General features: G+C 36.7%; 1 protein-coding gene across 2 annotated transcripts in view; it reads left to right on the top strand.

Moving 5' to 3' along the window:
- MET (MET proto-oncogene, receptor tyrosine kinase) overlaps positions 1-24,291 on the top strand; it is a 110,435-nt gene that overhangs the window by 21,418 nt on the left and 64,726 nt on the right. For both annotated transcript variants that reach the window (XM_034670938.1, XM_002917416.4), the window contains one exon: positions 8,070-9,286. In XM_034670938.1, the coding sequence (XP_034526829.1) occupies positions 8,070-9,286 (1,217 nt within the window). The remainder of the gene's footprint in view (positions 1-8,069; positions 9,287-24,291) is intronic.

Raw genomic sequence — 24,291 nt, forward strand, 5'->3', positions numbered from 1 at the left:
TCCACATAATGGCAAAGGTGGGCATCAGACACTCTAAATTAACATCATCTTTAGTACTTGTGATCTTTCAAAGAGAGAGGACCTTTCCCAGTATCTATGTTAAATCTCAAAAAGACTCCGATTCGTCTTTCTTTCGTCACGTGCTTCCCAACTAAGCTCTGCATCAAAAGAAAAGTTCATTGAAAGGCCAGCTTGGTTTGCAAGCTCACCTTGTGGTAAGGGAGGTAAGCCATGTGATGACAGCCCCATTAGAAAGGAGGGAGAGTTTTCAAAAGAGTTGCCAGTAGTAGAGACAGTGAGAGTTAAAGTAGTTAGGTAGGTTAAAACAAATGTTTACTAAAATATTACACCTTTTGAATAAAAATCATTTTTAGGAAATGCAAATAATTTAAAACAGTTCAAAGAAGCACGATACATTTTTTTAAAAAACAATAGAAATATACTCACAAGAACTATGTTGCACGTTCAGTACATTTTAGATAATATTTAATCTTTGAATCTCAGTTTCGTCATCTGAAAAGGAATAATGCTCACCTTATATGATAATTATGCGCATCAGAGGTAAGGATGTAACTGACAGTACCTTGTAAACTATGTAGTGCTATCTATGTAATTGTATTATGATTTCTAAGAAAATCAGTTCCTAAAGAAAGCAAAGTTACGCCTGTCAAAGTCTAGAAAGTGTCTCTTACAAATATATCCCGTTACACCTGTGGTGTTTTTTCCTGAGGAATCAGTGCTTGAATATAACACGCAAGTGCTTTGTGATAGGTTTTTATTGATGAGGAGAACAATAATGACAACAGTAGTGGTGATAGTCATAGGTGGCTACTCAATAAATTCTTAGGGAATTAAATGTATTTTGGGGGAATGAAAAACCCATGTAAGCTAGTTTAGTGAAAAAAACTAGAGGCAGATAGATGGCAGACAGAGTTTAGTAGCTGGTCTTAAGTTTCGGCTGAGCTGATCTTCCTAGCTAACAGAAAAATCCTCTTTAAAGGAAATACTCCTAAATACCAATAGTTTAATGGCCAAGGTGCCATTCAGATAATTACTCCCAGGAAATGTTTTGCCAGTGAGATTATCTTAACTATCAACTGAGAAGAAATAAAGAAATGTTTTATGGATGATTCAGTTTCACCTGCTATGTGTACAACATTTTAAGAGAATGAATTAGTCAATCTGTTTGAATCATCTTTACGTGTTCCTTTTAGTAAGGAGTACAAAGTTGGCTAAGTGGCCAGCACTATTTCAGAAAGAAAGAAAAAACAGAAACAGTAAAAAAATACATTCTATATTGAAAGCCTGATCCAGGCATATCACAGGAATAAATGTATCAAGACAAAAATATATGAAAAGTGAAAGTATTTCTGGAGTCACTACCAATATAAATATTAAAATTGCTCACACATCCCGATCTGGCAGATTATATAGATAGAAAGAAAAAGCAATATATGCCAACACAATAGCATTGAAGTAAAATGTGATTGTAGAAAAACAATCTCAGAGTTGAAAATTATTATAGTTAGAAAATAACTTTGGAGGTCATTAGTTCAGCCTAGAAATGTGTTTGTAAATATTTAATCATCATCCTTTTAAGGGAGAAAAAAAGTCCTGTTTTGTAATGTTTGCCAATTTCTGTGGTGTAAATACTCCAGCCATGGCCTATTTGAGGCTACCAACATAAGGTCACTGAACTCACGTTGGAAAGATGCACACAATAAGCCATCATGAGCCAGAGGGCTCCAGCACATGACTAGATCAACACTATCATTTACAAGTAAGAAAGCAGCTGAAGCCAAAGAAGTTGGGTGACTGGCTTTGGGTCATGCAACTTTTTGGCTGCACTGCCACAACTAAAACTCAGGTTCTCCCCCATGCTACACCTCAGGGTGTGAGTGCCTTATGAGGAAGGGATCATGATTAACTGATTCCTGCCTGACTCCCCTAGCCTGGTTAAGCTCCCCTTCAGAGACTCCCATAGACCTTTCCACACTGAATTTAAACTGTGGTCTATTTGTCTCTCTTCCCTACTAGTCTGAGATCTCACAGACAGTTGTAAAGCATTTTATTCATTTTTGTGTTATCAGCACCCTACACGCTATCTGGAACCTAGTAGATGCTGAAAAAGTATTTGAGTATATGAACAAACAATAATAATAGAGAACATTTATTGACCTACTACATGTCAAGCACTGCTCTTAGTGGTTTGCATGCCTTAACTCATTGAGCCATCAGAGTGTCACCATTCAGCAAGTGAGTTAGGTATTTTAGTCACTCCCATATCTCAGATGAGAAAATGGAGGCTCAGAGAAGTTATTTGCCCAAGGGGCACACAGAGAGCAAATGGATTTAAACCTTGCAGTCTGTCTTCAGAGCCTGTGCACTTGAACACTTAGCTGTCACTTATTTAACCAGCAGTGTCAAGGTTATACCGCTCAGCAACAAATACTTTCAAAAGGTTTCCCTCCATTCCTTAGGAAAGACAGATATTTCCTGGAGAAGATCTAGTCTGACCAACACACATCTTTGTTAATGGGGAAGAGACTTAGTTAATTGAAATGATCAAGGAAATGGGGTGTTTACATTTTCTCATTATCTGAGGATTAAACAGAAACCGGTATTTTAATTAAAAATCCTGTTGTTGACAATGGGCTCTAGTCCTATTTTTTTGCTTTTTAATTTAAGAAAAATTAACCTTTCTTTGATTTCTCAGTTTGAAAAGTGTCATCACTGTTTGCTGTCAAGAGAATGTGAAGAAGATGAGGGAGACTGGATTAACAAATTCCCGGGGAATTCTGCAATGTTTTTTCCTTAAACAGAAAAAATATCCTCTTTCCCTCCTGGTTTTCTTACGACTTGCCATTTCATCAAGTGTGATAACAAAAAAGCCCATTAGTATATTTGTACATCTTCTTGGATTCTTAATTAATTGAGAATTAGTACTGTGAGTGACTTATATACCAACTTTAAGATATGAATCTTATTTTTAAAACATAACAGTTCAGATTTTTAAAAAAAAAAGATAATTTTAAAGCCGCCTTCAAAAAACCTAAAAAAAAAAAAAAAGTCATTCACCCTCTACGTTGCATTAATGGATATCAGCTACGATACATATTGGTTATAATGCTTTTTTTTCTTTTGGCAGTAATGGTTCATTTATTTTCTTCCTTTATTACTTTTCCTAAAGAAAATACAGTGATAAATTATGTAGTAGGCTAATGTTCCAAATTTTAGAAGACATGCTAATATCATATTGAGAGGTTCATTTAATTTTTCCCCATAATATATTCTAGAAGTTTTAGATACATATATGCAGTTTGTTTGGAATTTGTTTTTGTCCTCTAATAGGACAGCTTGTTTTAAACCCTCCTTTGCTTCTATTCCTTGTCATTCCCCCCACCATGGCCAAAAATGTTCTTTTCTTTTTTTTTTTTAAGATTTTATTCATTTATTTGAGAGAGAGAGAGATGGAGAGACTGAGCATGATCAGGGTGAGAGGCAGTGGGAGAAGCAGGCTCTCCACCGAGCAGAGAGCCCAATGTGGGACTCCATCCCTGGACTCTGGGATCATGACCTGAGCTGAAGACAGACGCTTAACCGACTAAGCCACCCAGGCACCCACCAAAACTTTCTAGTACATTTCAAAACAATGAGAATTAGATACATAAATAGCAATTACAACACCCTGTATTTATATATGCATACACTATATAATAGTCAAAGCTTTCAAAGATGAGATCTCTTTTTGATACTTAAAACAAACCTATGAGGATATTAGACCCTAGGACTCAGAGGCAGATGAATTACCCAGAGTCAAAGAGCTGGAGAGGGAAAGGGCAAGAACCAGATCTCTGATTGTCTGACTTCTGCTCCAGTGTACTCTCCTCTTAGCTCAGGAAGCTGTTTCATTACTGATGAAGCATTTAAGAGCCTGGACAGATTCTTGTTAGTCAGACGTGGGATTGAATTCAGTTCTGTGTGACTCTTGGCAAGTTTGCTCCTCTAGAAGAGGAGAATAATAATACTTTCTACTTCAAAGGGTGTTCATAAAGAGTAAACCAGAGGGTTTAGCAGAATGCCTGGCACATACATAGTAAGCATTCAGTACATGTTACTGTTATTTTTATTATTATATGGCTTATACCTCTTCCAATTCTTCACCTTAATGATACACTTTGCTTTTCCCTCTGGTCCAATGAAAGCTCTTTCTATGTGAACAGAAAGTCACAACACATTGCGCTTTATCTTAAAGGAGTCCTCAGAACTATTAAGCAGTCCTTCTTTTCATTTCTTGCTGAGCTCTTTTTGCATGCCTTGTTGTAGCTATTCTAAACCTCTTTCTCTACTCTGAAGATCCTAGTGCCTCTTCTGTAACTACTACTTTCAGTGATGGTCACATACCCTAATTTATTTTTCTATTTTAAGATCGTATGCCCTGAAGTCCAGTATCTCTGTACTTCATCTGACTTATCCTACTGTCTCAGAAAGTGATCTTTCTTATGTTCTGGGCTCTTGGAAATGCCCCTTTTTACTCTTTTGGGATACTGCTCCAACAATATTTATCTCCCCCATTTGCTTTCCTTGGTTTCCCCACTTCTCTGGGCTCAACTACTTGCAATTCTTCTGACCATGCCATATGTTCTCTCCTGCTTCTGTATCTTTTTACAAACTGCTGTGCCTACTAGGAATTTCCCTTCATCATCATCCTCCTTCAAGACTCAGCTCTAGCATCATTTCCAATGTGGTTGACTGCCCTTTTTATGCATTCTCATAACTGTCTGTCAATCCTCCATCAAGTGACTCTGAGCTTCCTAGAGAAAGGCACCATACCTCTGTATTCCCAGAACCTACCACCATGCCTGGCCCTTAGTGGATACCCAATAAATGGTAGTGGGTGAAAGATCTACAAATAAGCACATATATTTCCTATAATTTAAGAATAAACTTTTGAGGGACACCAGGTGACACAGTTGGTTAAGCGTCTGCCTTCAGCTCAGGTCATGATCCCAGGATCCTGGGATCAAGTCCCACATTAGGCTCCTTGCTCAGCCTGCTTCTCCCTCTGCCTGCCACTCCCCTTGCTTACGCTCTCTCTCTCTGACAAATAAATGAATAAAATCTTTTTTAAAAAAAAGAATAAACTTTTGAAAAAAGAAAAAAGAGTAAACTCTTCTTGACCCTTTTGCTTGCCCTTCCTTTGACAAACATTCTACTTCCTACCACACATTCCCTTGCAATTTAGTATTTGATACAACTATTGAATCAACTGAGATTGCTCTCTTGAGAGTCAACAAAGAGCTTCCATGTGGCCCATGTCCTCCTTCTAAAGCCCCTCACCTGGCTTCTGTGACACAGTACAACATTGGCTGTCTTGGCACCTCACTGAATTTACCTCCTTTGATTCCTTCATTTGTTTCTCCAATGTGAGTAATCCCAAGATTTCCTTCATTCAACCTTTTTTCTTCCTTCACCTTGTCCCTCCATGAACTCACTCTTGATTTTAACCCTTATCTCTGTGTAGATAACATGCAAAGTTTATTCCTAATCCCACTAGAGTCCCAATTACTCTACCAAGACTGAGTTCTAAATTGTCATTCCTTCTATTACAGACATGGCACTCATACTTCCATTTGCTACTGCCTCACCCCAGACGAATATTGTCTCACCTAAGCCTGATCACACCACTTTCCTAGTAAGGGCACACTTCTCCTCAGAATCCTTCTTGTCATTTGCCTCTATTGCTTGGCACAAATGCTCTGTCTTCTTGGAATCCTTATTCCTCACTTATTCCAGGCACCTGCTTCCTGATGAACAATGTAAAGCGTACTAGTCATCCCTTAGTAGAACGTTTTCACTCATTTCCCAATAACACATGAAACTCAACATGTTTAAAACCAACTTATCATATTCATCAACCTTTAGCCTAACTTCCTCCTATTGACTACCCTAGTTTTGTTAATCGTTCCCTTTTCCGCAGATAACTGCTAGTCATCTTTGCCTTCTCTTTTGTTCTTCACCAATTTAGGTGTCAAATCTTACTTATTCAAGTATTCTCTCATTGATCCCTTCCTTTCTATTCTTGGGGACACCATCTTGGTTCTGGCCCTTATAGATAATAAGGTTATGGACTGTTCTTCCTGTTGCCAGGTTCTAAACCCTGCTGTCAGCCACCTTGTCTCCAGATCAGTCTTTCAAAAGTAAAACCTTGATTATATGATTTTCCAGCTCAAAATCCTTGACTTTTCTATTATTCCTTAAATAATATCTACAATTCCTATCAATTTGATAGAGTAAAATTATCTTTCATTTTGGAGTCAAAAAAGATTTGGTTGGGGCGCCTGGGTGGCTCAGTCGTTAAGCGTCTGCCTTCGGCCCAGGGCGTGATCCCAGAGTCTTGGGATCGAGTCCCACATCAGGCTCCTCTGCTGGGAGCCTGCTTCTTCCTCTCCCACTCCCCCTGCTTGTGTTCCCTCTCTTGCTGGCTGCCTCTCTCTCTATCAAATAAATAAATAAAATCTTTAAAAAAGATTTGGATTCAAGTTCTGGCTACTACACTTACCTTTTCTTTAACTTTGAACTTATTGCCTGATTTTTTTTCACTTATTTATTCAACATATATTAATTTAACACCTACTGTGTTCTAGGCTCTATATCAGATACTTGGGAAAGAGTGATGAGCCAAGCAGACATTGTCCTTCATTTCCTGGACCTCGCAACATAGTGGACTTGTCCCTATTTCCCATTATCATACTAATTCTAAGTACAAGTCATGTCTGCCTCTCTTGATGCTTTTAGGTCTTGGTTTATGCTACGTAGGGTATTATAGTGCTGTGTACTATAGTTATTTGCATATGTGTGTTGTCTCTCAACCACAGTATAGGTTCATTGAAAGTTAAGTACCACACCCCATTTCCATAGTGTAAGCATGAAGCTGTGCACATACTAGTTGTTAGTGAATTCTGCTGTGATTTTGTAGACCTAGGGTTAGTCTTTGGCATGGTTATAATGCCTAGCAAGTTTTTTAACTTTTGTCCTGTCATAATTATGCACTAAAAAAGGAGGGAAAAAAGTAATAGCTATTTAGTTTCTATTCCTTCCAGGTCCTCTTCTTTTTAACCTACCACCCTGCCTACAACTTTTATAAGTAGAACTAACAGTGTCTGTAACTCATATGCCTTAAGTTTTTCGAAACTGAAAAACAAATGCACTCATGATAACTAGTTAAAAATATTGTCCATGTGCATACAATGGAATGTCAAAATAATGTGTTTTTTTTTACTAAATAGCTTTTGACTTGGTAATGAACAATATGTTGTTTTTCCCTAAGAAATAATTCTAGGACTTTAGTCCTGAACATTATATTTTATATTATACATTTCAGCTTGTTGTTTTTATGTTTCCAGTGATCTTACATTAAGTTAAGCATTTGTCTATCCAAAACAATAGGTCAACTATAGCCAAATTATAACCATACCTTTCCTCTGCACACAAAATCCTATAAACAGCATGTGATCATATTGCTTCTAGAATTTATGATTGTTTTCTTCCAAAAGGAAGCTAAATTTAGCCTAGTAATTCTACATGCTCCCAAGGAAACAATGCCTGCTGTGATTTCTAGAATAAATGAATCTGAACCACAGTTCCTTTACTTGACTAACTAAGAAATTTTAAATATCAACCTAGTCATTACCACAGATATTAAACCACATTAAACAACAGCAAGGGGTTAAGAAAGAAATTTGCTGTTTCTGACTTCACTGCTAAATGAGTCTGACTTAGTTGCTGTATTGTCTTTAATATAGAACATTGTTTGCATCTCATAATGGTTCTCTAAAATTACTTGTTCATGGCTTGAGTTCTAAAATTAAAATTAAACTATGTGGAGTCATGTCCATCTGCACAATGCATCTTTATGTGAAATCAGCTAGCATTTTTTGTTTTCACTTGATGTAAAAATTCCAGTTAGGAAGATTTGTTTCCAATAGTTTAACTGGTATGGTTCTTTCAGTTTCTTCTTTGTTTCTAATGACAACTAAACTGCTCTCGCCTTGAACATGTTTTGGCAGATCAGCTTCTCACCATGAAGGCCTCTGCTGTGATTGCACCTGGCATCCTTGTACTTCTGTTTACCTTGGTGCACAAGAGCTATGGGGAGTGCAAAGAGGCACTAGTAAAGTCTGAGATGAATGTGAACATGAAGTATCAGCTTCCCAACTTCACTGCAGAAACACCCATCCAGAATGTTGTTTTACACAAGCATCATATTTACCTCGGTGCAGTTAACTATATTTACGTTTTAAATGACAAAGACCTTCAGAAAGTTGCTGAGTACAAGACTGGGCCTGTGCTGGAACACCCAGATTGTTTCCCATGTCAGGACTGCAGCCACAGAGCCAATTTATCAGGTGGCATTTGGGAAGATAACATCAACATGGCTCTAGTTATTGACACCTACTATGATGACCAACTCATTAGCTGTGGCAGTGTCCACAGAGGGACCTGCCAGCGACATGTCCTTCCACCCAGCAATACTGCTGATATACAGTCGGAAGTTCATTGCATGTACTCCCCACAGGCAGACGAAGAGCCCGGCCAGTGCCCTGACTGTGTGGTGAGTGCCCTGGGAACCAAAGTCCTGATATCTGAAAAGGATCGGTTCATCAACTTCTTCGTGGGTAACACCATAAATTCCTCGTACCATCCAGATCATTTATTGCATTCAATATCAGTGAGAAGGCTAAAGGAAACGCAAGATGGTTTCAAGTTTTTGACAGACCAATCTTATATTGACGTTCTACCTGAGTTCAGAGATTCCTACCCTATTAAATATGTCCACGCCTTTGAAAGCAATCATTTTATTTACTTTTTGACAGTCCAACGAGAAACTCTAGATGCTCAGACTTTTCACACAAGAATAATCAGGTTCTGTTCTGTAGACTCCGGATTGCATTCCTACATGGAAATGCCTCTGGAGTGTATTCTCACGGAAAAAAGAAGAAAGAGATCCACAAGGGAGGAAGTATTTAATATTCTCCAAGCTGCATATGTCAGTAAGCCTGGGGCCCACCTTGCTAAGCAAATAGGTGCCAACCTGAATGATGACATTCTCTACGGAGTGTTTGCACGAAGCAAGCCAGATTCTACTGAACCCATGAATCGTTCTGCCGTCTGTGCATTCCCTATCAAATATGTCAACGAATTCTTCAACAAGATCGTCAACAAAAACAATGTGAGATGTCTTCAACATTTTTATGGACCCAACCACGAACACTGCTTTAACAGGGTAAGTCACATTCATTTCCCACTTATAAATTATGAGGTGTAAGTCAGAATAAGTAGCAGTCCAGAAAAGAATATCAAGGCCTTTTTGGTGCTTGGTAAATGATCTTTATCCAAAATATTCGTACATTCTTTACAAGGAAATTTAGATATTGAATCTTCATTTAAATATAAAATTATAGCTTGAGGAAAAAGTTAATGTGGTTCTAAAAGAAAAAATATTTTACAGTTTGGGTTTACGTGTTCGTCAACACTTCAGATTATTAAACTTATTTCTCATATAAGCTTTAATAGTTCTGGTCAGATTTACACAAAGCTTAACACAACAGCAATTCCTGTAAAACACAATTATTGAGATCCCAGTGCAGTCTTTACAGCATTTAGAATGAGAAGTTCAAGTTAATTTGTGAGTTTTGAAAGCTTTTTCCTTATGAGGCCCCATTAACTCATTGATATACAAATGAATGGTTTATATTCCGAGCATTCTATAAAGGAAATTAAATTAAAACAAACCAAAAAAAAAAAAAAAACTCGTCTAAAATGTTTTTAAATGAGCTAATACACTTCTCTGAATAACTTAGAAAACTAGAGAGGAAATTTTCGTTCCCAAATCCTTCCTTTGGAACTTGCATGGACTTTCTACTTGAACAGACATGTGTCTACCACCTTCTAGTTGCATACTTTTTACCTGGTTGGTATTTGATATTTATAAATACAAATATTTTGATCAATACTTGTTTATACCTACATGAAATGGTATTTTCAGAGGAGATGTTAGGGACATTCTTTGTTGCTTTGATTTAGATGTAGTAAAAACTACCAGCTATACCCAGAGGATTTATCCTACTAGCCATCAGATCACTTGATGCTAGAGGAAGAACACCAAATCAGGAGTTCGTTGTGGCCTCGGGCTCACTTGGTTTGGACCCACATTCGAGCATGTGAATCTGGCTATACCTCCTAACATAACAACCACTAGTGATCAGAAATGGATGAACAAATAGTATAACTTTTCTAAAGACTTTGGAAATCCACATCTCGCTACATTAGCAGTTCTCAGTCTCGGTAATAAAGGCTGTGATTGTGAGCAGAAGGACATTAAACATATCCTTGATGAAAGAAAGTATATAATTTGCTGAAGGGTACCAAGGACATATGAATTCAGAAACATTTGATTCATTTTTGCTGAAATATGTGCAATACTTCCCCAAATAGAAACTCCAAATAGCATTTTTTAAAGATTTTATTTATTTATTTATTTGAGAGAGAGAGAGCTCATGTGAGCGGGGTGGGGGGGCAGAGGGGGAGAGAGAGAGAGAGAAAATCTCAAGCCGGTGCTCCTCTTGAGTGTGGAGCCAAACACGAGGCTTGGTCTCAGGACCCTGAGAGAATGACCTGAACTTAAATCAAGAGTCGGATGCTTAACCAACTAAGCCACCCAGGTGCCCCCTAAATAATTTTTTATAAAGCTAGAAAAATACTTCTGAGAAAGTGAACTCATGTTTTAGTGAACTAAAGACATATAACTTCTGTCCTTCCCTCTCCAAAGTCTAGGAATAAAAAATAATATACATGCATAAATCCCAACTAAGACTTATTTCTCCCTGCATTCATGTCCTATATTTTGTAAATTCTGTAAGAAGCAACAGGATTCCTCATGAGGCTGCCCCCTTTTCTTCACTAGAAAATACAAAAGAATGAAAGGAAACAAAAGGACTTTCAGAAACCTGGAATTAGGGGGGAAAATGTAATATTAATAGCATTCCAGAGAAAACACTTTTTTTTGTATCCAATAAATTGCATCAGAAACACGAGTTTAAAAAGATTCTATTAGGAGTTCTTCCAGGGCCTCTAAAGCACATGACTTTGCTATTTAAATCTTGTGCTGTTAAAAATTAAAAAGAGACTTTACCTTATGAGGGTATGTTGATATCCTATGTCTTTATTTTGCACATTTCAACCCTCTGCGTTGTACTTTTACAAGTACTTATCAATTCTAGAAGTTGTCAAAATACATTTGAACTTTTCTACCCCTTTCACTCTTTTAGTGTTCCAAGGGAAACAAAAAAGCAGGATTATCCAATGAAATTCAGGTCAGTTTTATCACCCAGGAAAAATGCCCAAAATGCACCAACTGCACCTGAAACCATTATCATTCCCATCACAAAAATTCCTGTGGAAAACAGGATTGAGCTTGCCAACATAGTCTTCTTACAAGGGAAGCCAACTTTTGCACTGGCCAAATTCCATAAAGACAAATACCTTCAAACCTCTTCTACTTATTTGCCTGTTTATCTTCTCTGGTTACTAAAGATCGAAATTCTTCTGAGAATGAGACTACCCACATTCTCAGTTTTCATTTCCAGTCCACAAAAAGATCTCGGATTGTTCCAATAATCAGCATACAATCATTTCCTAGCTTCATCTTGAAATGAAGGCACCGAGAGAGCCATTACTCACACAGAACAGAATGATTTACAAAATCAAACCTGTTTGGAAAGACTAAGCAATAAGACGACTCCATTTTGTCTTGGCAACTTTACTTGGCAAGATACCAGGTGACACTTTAAACAATTTCTTGGAACTGAGCTTTTGTTTTGGCATAAAGTTTGGTGAATAAACACATATATTGTAGTTTTGTTATTAACATCTCTAATCCATCAGATCTTTATGGAGGAACTATTGTGTGCTCTGTAGACAAGGAAAGCTGCAGCAGTTACTTTCTGCTGAGGCTTCTGCCTGGTCCTCAGTGTGTAGGCAAAGCCATGGCAGGAGTTTTCTGGCCCTGCCTGAGCTTCTGCTATGTTCACAGAGGGTTTCTGTCACAGGATCAGACAGAGAGAGCGCCAAGAAAAAGGGTCTTTCAAATTCTAAGGGTCAAGCCAGTGTATATAGGCCTGATTTGCTTATTTCAGATCACATATTTGGTAGCTTTTCCCACTCTCACATTTTATGAAACACATCTATGCAGACAATTCATATACAGCTTCTCATATTAATGATATCTCCAAAGCCCTCTTTTGGGTCATTTTATAGTTTCCAGAGCACATCATCTTCATATCTAAGTTATATGTGCTTCAGAACTCTTTGATTCTGCATCTGATGTTGTTTCTGGAAACTTTTCCTAAGCCACAGGTACCCATTCGTGTAATATTAGAGTTGATTGTATCACTTCAATAAAAATAAATTCTTGATCTTCACAGTATAACAATTTTCTATGTTGCTTTTGAAAGTGATTCTTAAGGGATATGTTTACAGTGATGTCTAACACTTAGAATTGTGAGATTACATACCCACAAATAATTACTAAATCTTTAGTCTAAAGTATCTTTACAACCTTTTTTTATTCATTCATCATTTGACCCCTGTAAACTTACTCAACTGGTATTTGATTGAAGTTGTGTTAATCTAATGCATATTCCCTAAACAGCACATTAGTATTCAAAATAAAATAGTTGAGAAACTATCCCATAATATGGAGACTTTGTAAATCCCCAAATATGGGAAGAAAAAAAATCTGTCACTTTCTCTTTGGGAATAAACAGTTTTAAAATTCAGTTTGTTTTAAGCACATTGATGGGACTCTCCAACAGTATCATACATATAAGGGATTTACTAACATAACAATTATTCTAGGAAAAAACTAGAATCAGTATACCTTCACCCAGTTTCCTACAAATGAGATCAATAGTGACTAAAAAAAAAATTTAATTCCCTAATCATAAAGGTCCTATTCCCTAAATTATATTTACTAAGAGAAGTGGATTAATACATTTTGGAAAGATTTTCAATCAGAGTTGAAATTTGGAAAAGGGTTCTTGAAATATCTCTCATCTAACCAGAAAATACAATTAATCACATTACACTTTTTCTTGCAATTCCAATTTCAAAATTTTGCTCTATATGTAAGCATTTGAAAGAATTAAAAAATAAATAAACTTGTAGTAAAGAATATTTTCACCAACATCTTAATGACCAATGATTGATCAGTTGAAGGGGAGAAACATGCAGTTTGGTGCCAGGTGCACCTAGATGCAAATTCCCACTTATTACATACCAGCTGTGTGACTTCTGCTGCATGACTTGACTCCTTAGAGCCTCGGTCTCCTCATTTGTAATACACAGAGAACAAAACCTACTTCATAGGGTTTTGTAAAACTTAGGGATATATATATATATATATATATAGTACCTAGCACAATAAGATGACCACAAATTTAGCTCTTTGGGAGACAGCATGGCCTAAAGGAACAAGACTGAAGTCGAAGAGACCTGGGTTCAGGTGTATACTCCACCATTTTATACCCGTCTGGTCACAAGAGCATTATTTAAACTCTCTGAATGCATTTTCCCTCCATGCAGGGCTATTGGGAGAACCAGTGCAATAATGTTTACAAAAGACCCTAATTTAGTCCTTGACACATAATAAACAGCAACTATTATTGTAAGGAATACTTATGTAAGGAAGGACAAATTTAAATTATTGAATTTTCTGAAAGGAGCACACTGTGGTTCTACTGCTCATGAAGGTCTTACTTTCACTTACCTTCCTCCCTCTTATGAGTGACCCACCTCCAGAGTACTTAATTTGGTAAATCCTTCTTAAAACTTAGTAGTTAAAAAAAGAGAGAGAGAGAGGTGGCAGGGGAGTGGTGGTGGTTTGGGCTGGAGAGGAAGATAATTGAAACAGAACTGTACCCTAGTCAAGCCAGAAGGTATAAGGTGTGCTCCTATCCCCAGCCTTCAATTCTGACTACCCATAGCACTGTTAAGATGTGCTTCTGTAACTTAAATTATACTGTGCATTCAAGAAATTGCAGATAATGCAGTTTTAGAAAAAGTCCACCTCACAGGTTGTTTGTATCAAGCTTCCTTGTTTTTAAATATCATTTATACTCAAATTCAAAGAGTAGCCAACCACTTCCCAAAATAAAGGAAACTTAAAGTAGTAATTTTCCATCTCCGTTTCAAGGAGTGCCAAAGTTAAAGGGTCACCACTCAGAGCCATCAGAGGAAGAGAGCAAAGTGATTAGAACAATTTTGAATGAAAACAAAATCAAAACAAGATGCAAACAAGGAATAATAGGAATAGGCAGAAAAATAAACATACAGTGATGTTTCTTTATTACTATTATAAAGATGATAGATGAGTAAAATTGGGTTACGTTTAAGTTGTAATGGAAGAAAATAATTGCAGCCTTCCATCAGGAAACCACAAGGACCATTATTGATCTGTCATCCTCAGGGCATGTCTCGTAATATTTAATAATATAAACAAAGATTTATAACTCTTTATAGGCCATATATCTGTAATCTCCCACACACCACACCATTTGAACAAGGAATGTGGAGTCAGTGTTACAAATAACATCCATGTAATTATACTGGTTTGGCATGTCTTATTTAAACAATCTAGCACTCTCAAGAGAGTATTTTTGTATTAGGGATGAAAAATGTGAAGTCAGACTTCAGCGTTTTTTTACTTCCTGTGCTCCGAAACAAGAGAATGTTATCCTATAGGAAAAATGTTATTGAGGATTCTTCTTTCTAAACACTAGATACCTTGGCCTTATGCCAAATGTAATAGCTTCCAAAGCAAAATCTTGCAAGAAAGAAAACCCTCGAGGTATAAGGATTCAATATACTTTTTTAAAAAATTTAAGTAGAAATTTGTTAATTTGACATTTGATTCCTCTTCTCCTGTAAACCCTTCTTTATTCTCACCCAGGCTCAGGGAGTCGCTGATCCCTAACTTACTTATTTGAATTACATGCTACCATCCCATGAAAAGTAGCATGCTGCATTATTTTATTAAAAAGAATTTAAAATTATTTTCTTTCCAGAATTTTGTAACACTCTCTGAGATCTCTGGGCGTACCCAGAGGGTATTGAAAATGTATAAGAGTGAGCCACTAATGTCTTCTATCTACTCTTTCTTTTCCTGCTGCTAACCTTTCTGTAAACCATTTGGTAGCTCCCCAGGAAAGAATAAAAAAGTAAAGGCATACATTTTTATAAGCTAACAGCAAAGAAACACAGTTAATGCTAAAACTGTCACCAAAAATACAGTTAGGCTTTACCTGTGGATTAATTGATTCATGGTGGATGAATGCATTTTAAATTATTTCTTCATTCTTCTTAATGTCTTTTGAAGCAGGTGGTATGGTCTGTATTTTTTTTTTAAGTAGTTGGTTTCTACATTGGAGATTCACTTGGTAAAATTAATGTAGCAAACAATAAGGAATTCATGCAAAAAAAATTTTAAGTTGGTTTTTGAAAAGCAGGTGTTAACGAACTTTGAAGACAGCTCTAATACATGATATTTTCATTGTCATACTACTACATGATTAGAAAGAAATGAAAGCACGTGCAATCCTGCGTTTTGTAAGACTATTAACCTCCTTGAGTAATAATGGATTTTTTTACTCAGAATAATACATCAAATTTTGGGTGTTACACCCTTACTTCAGATTTCTGTCTTATCAATGGTCATCCCACCCTGCATTCTTATCTCCTCTAATAAGAAAAAGGGGGATCTGTTAGAATTTGGATTGAATACCCACAAGGAATTTCTGCTGTTGCTTATTCATGGATTGGCACAGATACCGCACTCAGTGGGCACAGGGAGTCCAGAGTGACTCAGTGCCCAGATATGTGCTGTAAGTCACATCTCCAGCCGCCAAGGGAGGGCCGTAAAAGGGCTCATTTATCAGGGGAGTGAAACCAAGGGCTCAGCTACTCTTGAAGTTATTAAAACTCCCTTGGTGTTTTGTTGTTGTTGTTTGGTTTTTGTTTTGTTTTGTTTTTAATAATAGTGAATGTGGTAAATGATTGTAAGATCCTGGATACATTCCAGTCTGCTAATTATGTATTTTTTCTAACTAAAATATTCCAGGCTGGTTCATTTGCATACGAATTACTTGCTGAGTGGTGTTGACTTCCTATTTTAAAAGCCTTGGGGAAGAGTTTTACTGCACTTCACCCTAGAACTAGGCTAACTTAGAGCAGATGAAGTGTGTCTACCTTCTGTATTTCAAAAATATCCTCTAGTTGTTCAACAAGAGAACAGAAAAATGTCTTATAAATGCATGTTGCTATAAAATAAAGGCTATTTCCACCATTCCTGATGCTCACAAAAAGGGGAAATGCCTTATGAATAGTAACTATAAAACAAAAAATAAAAATTGCAAATTCAGACTGAAGTCTGACCTCAGTTGTCTTATTTGGGTAAATCACCAAAATGTTCATCAATCAGAGGACATTAAAACGGTAGGTGACATTTCAAATCATGCTCTAGGTAAAAGGGGTGAATTAAGGTCAGTTTTGATTTGTAAAGCACTCTTTTCTAAAGCTGATTTTATGAAAATTAAGTTTGCTGAGTTGTCATCTCAAAATATATGGATTATTCATGATTTGCTAGAATTTATATCCATGTACCAGAAAAGTGTAAATTTGTATGATATTAAATTTTCTAATGACATTTTAAATTTAAAATCTGATTAACACTTGGATCTAGCAGCCACTCTACTAACTCAACTATAGGTGAGGTGGTGCTCAGCAAATGGGACAAATGCAAAGATTAAATTGGTCTGTGAGCTGAGTGAATCAATAGTATTTAGTGCTAATGCACTAAGCAGATACAAGCACTAATGCAGTGGTAGTCAATAGCAAAAACGAATATCTCTAAAAGTTATCTTGACAATAAAATGTGCAATATTTTCCATTTATTTTAAGTTAATTACATTCCATGCTTGTTCTTTCATCTTATTAGTGTAAACCAAGTTCTGGAAGCCTAATGATTTTATTTAGTGCATAAAATGACCAAAAACTTGTGATCATTGTTTTCAGCAAAAGACAGAGGAAAAGATTTGTTCATACAACCAAGATTCAACAAGAAATTCAATAGATATGGAGTGCCTAACCTTTCAGGTATTACAGTGGTGAATGATATAGGCATGGTTCTTGTCTTTATGAAGCGAACACACTAGGGGAAGAGATGACAATAAAAACTCAGTCACACCGGTATATGCATCATGGTAGTTTATGAAATATAGTGTGAGGGAAAGGAACATCTGTGAATGCAAATTAGAAGGAATATGTTAATTTGATAGCATAGTCACAAAGGCCACTCTGAGGAGGTGACAGTTAACTTTTACATAAGGCTAAAATTTAACTTTTACATAAAGCCCAAAATTTTGGAAAAAAAAGCCCTATGTCCTTAGTACATGGCCAACTACATAGCCAGTATTTAATAAAGTAATAGTTATTACCTATTTAATAAACTTTAGGTCTTAACTACATGGTGCTGCATTTAGCCAGCTTTGTAAGTGATTCTGGACATGAATGCATATTATTTTTCACTTAGAAAAACATATCACAAGAGGTAGAACTATCCCGGAGATTTTAACTTTTTTAACAGTTTGTTTATTAAAGAGTTGTTTATATATTCAAACTTTGTCTTTTCTTTGATTTCTAAGTGAATTAAGTTACTTTTCACTAAGTAATTGTTAGTATGAGGAAGATAATGTGTAGATTTCTAGAAGCTAAGGGCATAATGTCGGTAGCACTTCCTGCCTCTCCTAGGCTATCACTTTAATCAGCTTTGAAATATTTTGATGTCTTGTATCTGTCCAAGTTGTTTCTTTCTTATCCCCCTCACGTTTCTTCTGTGGCCAGCGCTGGGGAACCTATGCATCAAAAGAACCTGCATTTCCTGGGGAGGGAAGGGATTGTCCTATTACCAGTAAGTCCTATGACAAAGTGAATCCTAATTCCAAGAACACACAAAATAAGCTCCTTGGAAACCCTCAAAATTATAAAAGTTGATGGAATTCAAGGGAATGTGATGCTGAGGTGGGCCCAAATCATGTTATCTTTCTGCATTTATATACCATCCTCTGCACAACTGTCTTCATTTTAGACTATTTCCTTCTCATGTGAATCATGTGGCCTAGAGGGCTAAGTGAGAGGCAAATGCTCCCGGGACTCACGAGGATGTCATGAGTGCCTGCTGAAGGAAGGTACAGGGGCATGCCCTCTAGTTAGTGCTGCCTTTATGTTGTTCTAATGCATCCTAGCTGCAGATATTTTGCCTTTCTCTTTTATTTTAATCATGTTCGTTTATATATACTTAATCATGCAAACATCTAAATAAGTTTAAGGTCTTAGAGGGCAGGCGGTTTGTCCTGCTTCTTTGTACCCAAGTGTATGCCTTGCAGACCACAGACTATAGTGTTGATATTATTTGACAAAAAAATGTTGTCTTCCAAAAGAAACCTATAAATTTACATAGTAAATAGAGACCATCTAAATTGCTGCAGTGTTTGGATAAAGGCCCTTGATAAAATCTACAAATATATTTTTATGACTGAGTTGTAAAGTCACTGTTTTTGCCATCCCCACAAACCATGAAGATTTGAAATGCAAGTCCGAAAAATACATGTGAGGAATTGAAAGAAATACCTTTTTCTTGCTCACTTTGTTCACTTTTGTTTGGTCAAAAAAGAAGTGGAGTCTACCATGGGAAAAGATGAGGGAATAGGAGGCATTTAATCCTCAAGGCTCGTTCCTATGCCTGCAAGTCAGGGAGGTCATTGGCTTGCCCCTTCCTGAAGGCTATAATTATAGCAAAGGACTATTTATTTTCCAGTAAAGTAACCAGAATCTTAAATGTAAGAGATTGTTTATAAGAGTACAGTGTGTGTCTGAGGTTGGGGGGGTGGGAAGGTTATACAAACCTTAGGAAAGATAATAGGGAGGTGAGATTATTTTTCTTCGCATATCCAAAATGAGAAGGTCCAAGACTGTGGAAATGTTCTGAAGTGCAGTAATAGAGGCAAATATGAGGTCAAATTAGGTGATCCTGGTACTTAAGGAACTGAATTAAAAGAATAAAGAAGAGGAATTTATAATAGAATGTATCTGATGATTCATTATAATATATCTGATAATTCATTAATATAAACTTATTTGTGGCTCCAACATCATGGTAAACAAGAACCAGTAAATGTATTAGTAAGAGTAATTGAGAAATATTTCTAATTTGAAAATACCAACTACGTTGGGTTTATCTAGAGCTGATATGGAAAAAAATGGGCAGTGTTCCTTACTCTCAACTAAACACTGATTTCTGAAGGGTCATAACAAAGGTACTGATTTCAAGTAGAACTGGGCAGACAAAACACAAGATGAGTTCTGTTACTGGCCCAATATCAAGAATAGTAGTTAGAAAAAAAAAAAAGAATAGTAGTCAGTATTTGCAAAATAATGAGTAATATGTAAACAGTAGTTTAACAATAATATTAACACTGTAAGGTCAGGTTTTTGACATGTACAAAGAAGACTAAAATAAGTGCCTGCTTGAAGATATATATATTATAGTAAATTGTGACGATAATTATGGTATATTCTATCTAGATACTTTTTTAGAATCAAATGCTAAGAAAACATAAGCACTGATTTCAGATTTTTAGGCAAACAATACTTTTTGTGATCCTGGGTATGTGGCATGGTGGCACTATTGAAAATTTGAAGTTCACCATTTGTGGCACAGTTACAGGTCACAGAAAAATAAACACCAGGACTTTGCCACACCTAATAAGAAAGCTCTTTCTTAAAAAAAATAAATCCATATTTTTCAGGATCCAGAGTAATCATGGTGTAAACTATATGATACTGAATATCTTATGACCCTCGTGATAACAATCCAATTGAATGCAGACGAACTCATAAAAAAAGAGGGATTATGAAATATTTGAAAAGTAAGCATCTAAGTTTTCATAAGTAAATATTAATTTAGTATTTGTATGAGCTTTAGATATTAAAACTTTTCCTACATTCTCTGGGCCCTTAGAACCAGCTGTTATAACTCCCACTGCTTTATTTAATATTCTGTATGCTGGGGATTCACAGACTGGCTAAGAAATAGTCAAATTTTCTACTTTCACTGTAAAAATATAATAAAATCTCTGTTCCAGTGAATGGCTGGACAATTATTTTAATAATGATATTATCATTGCTTCATTTTATCTTTCTTGCTACCAACAAGGCTTTTATTTTATACTCTGAACTCTGGCTAAATTACAAGTTAAACTGAACTATTGTTTGTTTAATGCTCTATTTCCTTCTAACCTTATTTTTGTCTATCAACCTCAGCCCAGTTCCCCAGTGGCTCAGGAAACCCTCAACTGGGATTAAGTAATAGTTTACACAACCTCTCTCATTCATTAACCCAAATTGACATTCTCATTCTGTGTACCAGCCTTATTGAAGACTTTTTAAGCACCTTCTCCAGCTGCTGATTTGGGTGCAACTAACAACACCTCTTTAATCAAGGAACTTAATATTTCCAAAGAATCTTTCAGCCTATTTCAGCCTTCTCCATTAGCACAATCTAATTCTGCTTGCTTCTTCTATTCCTTCTTCAGAATAAAACCTGGTCTCATTTATAGTAAATATGAAGCTTGAAAATCTTTACTTCTTCTCTCCTTCAGCAGATACACAAAGGAGAAACAGAAAATTATATGTTATCATTCCAGATAGATTTTCTTTTATTAGTATGTTGAAAATGATGCCAGTAAGATAAAAGTAGATCTCCCTGGCTCCATCCTCATCCCGAACCAATCTATTTGTCTCCAGACTGCTGCTGGAATAAGTAGTCTTTCTTGAAAGCAAACCCATTTATGTTATTGTGTCCCTTAAAATAATTTGAGTGCTCCCCAGTGGTTTCAGAGTAAAATCCACACTCTTTAGTATGTATTCAAGAAGTTTCCTACCTTGGCCTTGGCTATTTCCTGGTCTTCAAACCCACTAGTGTGCTGGCAAGTGTCTAATTTTTGGGGAAGGGGGGAGTAGAAGTCCCTGATCTGTAGTGCTTGCCAATTTCTGTGGTGTAAACACCCCCACCAAGCCAATTTCAAGCTATGGAGGTAGTCACTGGACAACAATTAGGAAGAAATAGTCACCATTGGCTCTGTCGGGTAGTACAAGATAACTCAAGCACACCAGTGTCACCCTACCCTCAGCATATCATTCTAAACTTCCTTTGCCAATTTCCTTTATGTAATACAGTGTATTCAGTCCTCAGACTTTTTTAACTGTAAGTTTGTCCCCCTTTACCAGTGTTTCCCTATTTCTGCTGCCCTCTCTACTGCCCACTCCCATCCCCCCACGGCCCCAACCCCTGGCAACCAGTTTTCTGCTGTCTATTTCTATGAGCACAACATTTTTTTTTTTTTTTTTTTTTTTTTTTTTAGATTCCACATAAAAGTCACAACATGCAGTATTTGTCTTTCTCTGTTTGGCTTATTTCACTTAACATAATGTCCTCCAGGTTCATCCATATTGTGGCAAATGACAGGACACCTTTTTTTTTTAAGTCTGAATGGACATATACACCTCATCTCCTTGATCCATTCATCTACTGATAGATAATTAGGTTGTTTCCATGTCTTGGCTATTGTGAATAGTGTTGCAATTGACATGGAAGTACAGAGATCTCTTAGAGATAATGGTTTGTTTCTCTTTTTTTCCGTTTGGATAAATACCCAGAAGTGGAATTGCTGGATCATATGGTAGTTCTATTTTTAATTTCTTGAGAAGCATTCATGCTGTATACTGGCTGTACTAGTTTACATTCCCACCAACACTGTAGAAGGATTCCCTTAACATCCTCACCAGCATTTGTTCTCTCTTGTCTTTTTAATAATAGCCATTCTGACAGGTGTGAAGTGAGATCTCATAGTGGTTTTGATTTGCAATTTCCTAATTAGTGTTGTTAAGCATCTTTTCATGTTCCTGGTGGCTGTTTGTATATTTTCTTTAGAAAAATATCTATTCAGTTTCTTTGCCCATTTTTTAATTTTTTTTCCTTTTTTTGCTACTACTGAGTTGCATGAGTTCCTTGTATATTTTGTATATTAAGTGCAATGTGAGTCAACCTGTGTATTTATCAGTTATGTGTCAACCTATCATTCTTTTAGTTCCCAGAATCCATCAGTATCTCTCACAACCCTGCCTTAACACGTTACTTAGTCTGCCTCAAATTCCCTTTAACGCTCATTTTGTCAGGTTAACACTTTCTCCCCATTGTTTACAATTCTACTCAGGTATTTCCTGCCCCAGAAAATTTTCTCTAGTTTCCCCCTAACCTTCCATTCTGGATAAGTAGCCTTTCCTCAGTACTCCAGTAGCAGCACCCTTTGCTTATTTCTACCATATCTCTTACCACAGTCTGTGGTATTATATTCATTGGTTTCCTCATTAGCCCCTTGAAGATATGGGCTGTGACTTTTCAATCTCCATATCCTTAGTACCTAACAAAATATCTTTAATAGAATATCTATTTATCAAATGGGCACGTAGTTATGACAAAGCCTCATATTTCAAATAATGTAATAAAATGCTGATTAGTAAAAATAATTTTTAGCTAAAGCAGTTTTTCATTCTCTCCCCCAAATCTCTAAAAACTAATTTATAGAATTGGAGAATTTCCAAAAGTTAAATTAGCATTGAAGAGAAATTCTGGGATGTTTCAGTCCCTTCCTTACACACACACACACACACACACACTCTCTCTCTCTCTCTCTCTCTCTCTCTCTCCATCATCCACCAGTTTGGTATGAAGATGGATCAAAAAACAAAGAAGGAGAAAAGTGAGAAGAGAAGAAAATATAAAGATTGGTAGGGTGAAGAGACAGGAATTCCAGAGCTTTGTATTTAATCCAATTTGGGAAAACATAATTAAAGCAATTAAAAGGAGAAAGGTAGAGTAACTTCTCTGCTCCTTAAGGCTTTCTTGACCCTTTCAACATAGCTTCCCCTTTGAGTGGGTAACACTGTCTGTATGAAGCACGTTAGGCAGCACCTTCTGGTGGACATTGCTCAAACAGTGGTACCAGTAGAGGCACCCTCCCAAGAAGTTTTCTTTTTGAATCCATGGATTTTTTCACTACGAACCACCAGTCTATGATTTCAAGTTGAAAATAATGAGTGGGTTACGGAAAAGAAGTCCAGAGTGGAGGTCTTTGTCAATACCACCCTTACAGTGCCACAGGATGAGACTCCCCAGTGGCATCACTTCATGGGTCCCAAATACATTCTTGGTACAAAGCATGAGCTTGGCCTTGATGTAGATGCAGTAAGATTAGAAGAAAGTTTGGTAAGGGGCTTGGGGACTTTGGTCACTGAGGAGGGTTGCCCACAGACTGAGGTTTCTGATACACAGTTCTGGTCAGGAACAAAGGAAGAAGATGAGTAAAACTGCACAATGGTAAGGAGGAAAGGAGGGACAAGAGGTGATGACAGTCATGGCAGGCTAGGATATAGTCATGGGTTTAAACAATATACTGGGGCCCAATTGAAGAACTCTGGTGTCATCTATCTTTCACCTCTCCTGGCTCTCCACGAAGACATTCATCAGCCTGGTTTCTATTGAGCGTGACACTGTTAGGCACATAAACAGACCATGGCTCTTATACTCTAAAGAAAGAACTGCTTCTGTTGTATTGCTTAGTGCTGGGTAAGTGGTGCTTTGTCTTTTGAGTAGCTCTGACAATTCAGTGAGTGAGTACATTAAAATTTGTTTTCTATTAACTAAACTGAAGAAAGCAGAAAAATTCTATACACTAAGCATTAAAATTTGCTTCACTTGGAGCAACTTTCTTTATGAATCACTCTGTCACTCCTGGCTCTGATTGAGGTGAGGTATGAAGCCTGCTAAAGCCAAACCACATGGACTTGGTCTGTTTCAGATCTGATTCACCTTAGGAAATGATGATGAAGAAGGAAACATTTTAACACTTAGAATTCCAGAACCCCTATCATTGTAGAGTTCTGAGTCTTTTGAATCCCAGAGATACCTCGAGAAGAAGATGGATATATTTTTATTTCATTTATATATAAATGCATTTGTACACATGTGTATATAAATCTGTACACACGCATACATAAAATACATCCTGCTCCAAGTATTTCTCTCTTCCCTCTTCATTAATCCATTTCTGTCAAGAC

The sequence above is a fragment of the Ailuropoda melanoleuca genome, chromosome 1 (assembly GCF_002007445.2).
Source record: "Ailuropoda melanoleuca isolate Jingjing chromosome 1, ASM200744v2, whole genome shotgun sequence".
NCBI classification, from domain to species: Eukaryota; Metazoa; Chordata; class Mammalia; order Carnivora; family Ursidae; genus Ailuropoda; species Ailuropoda melanoleuca.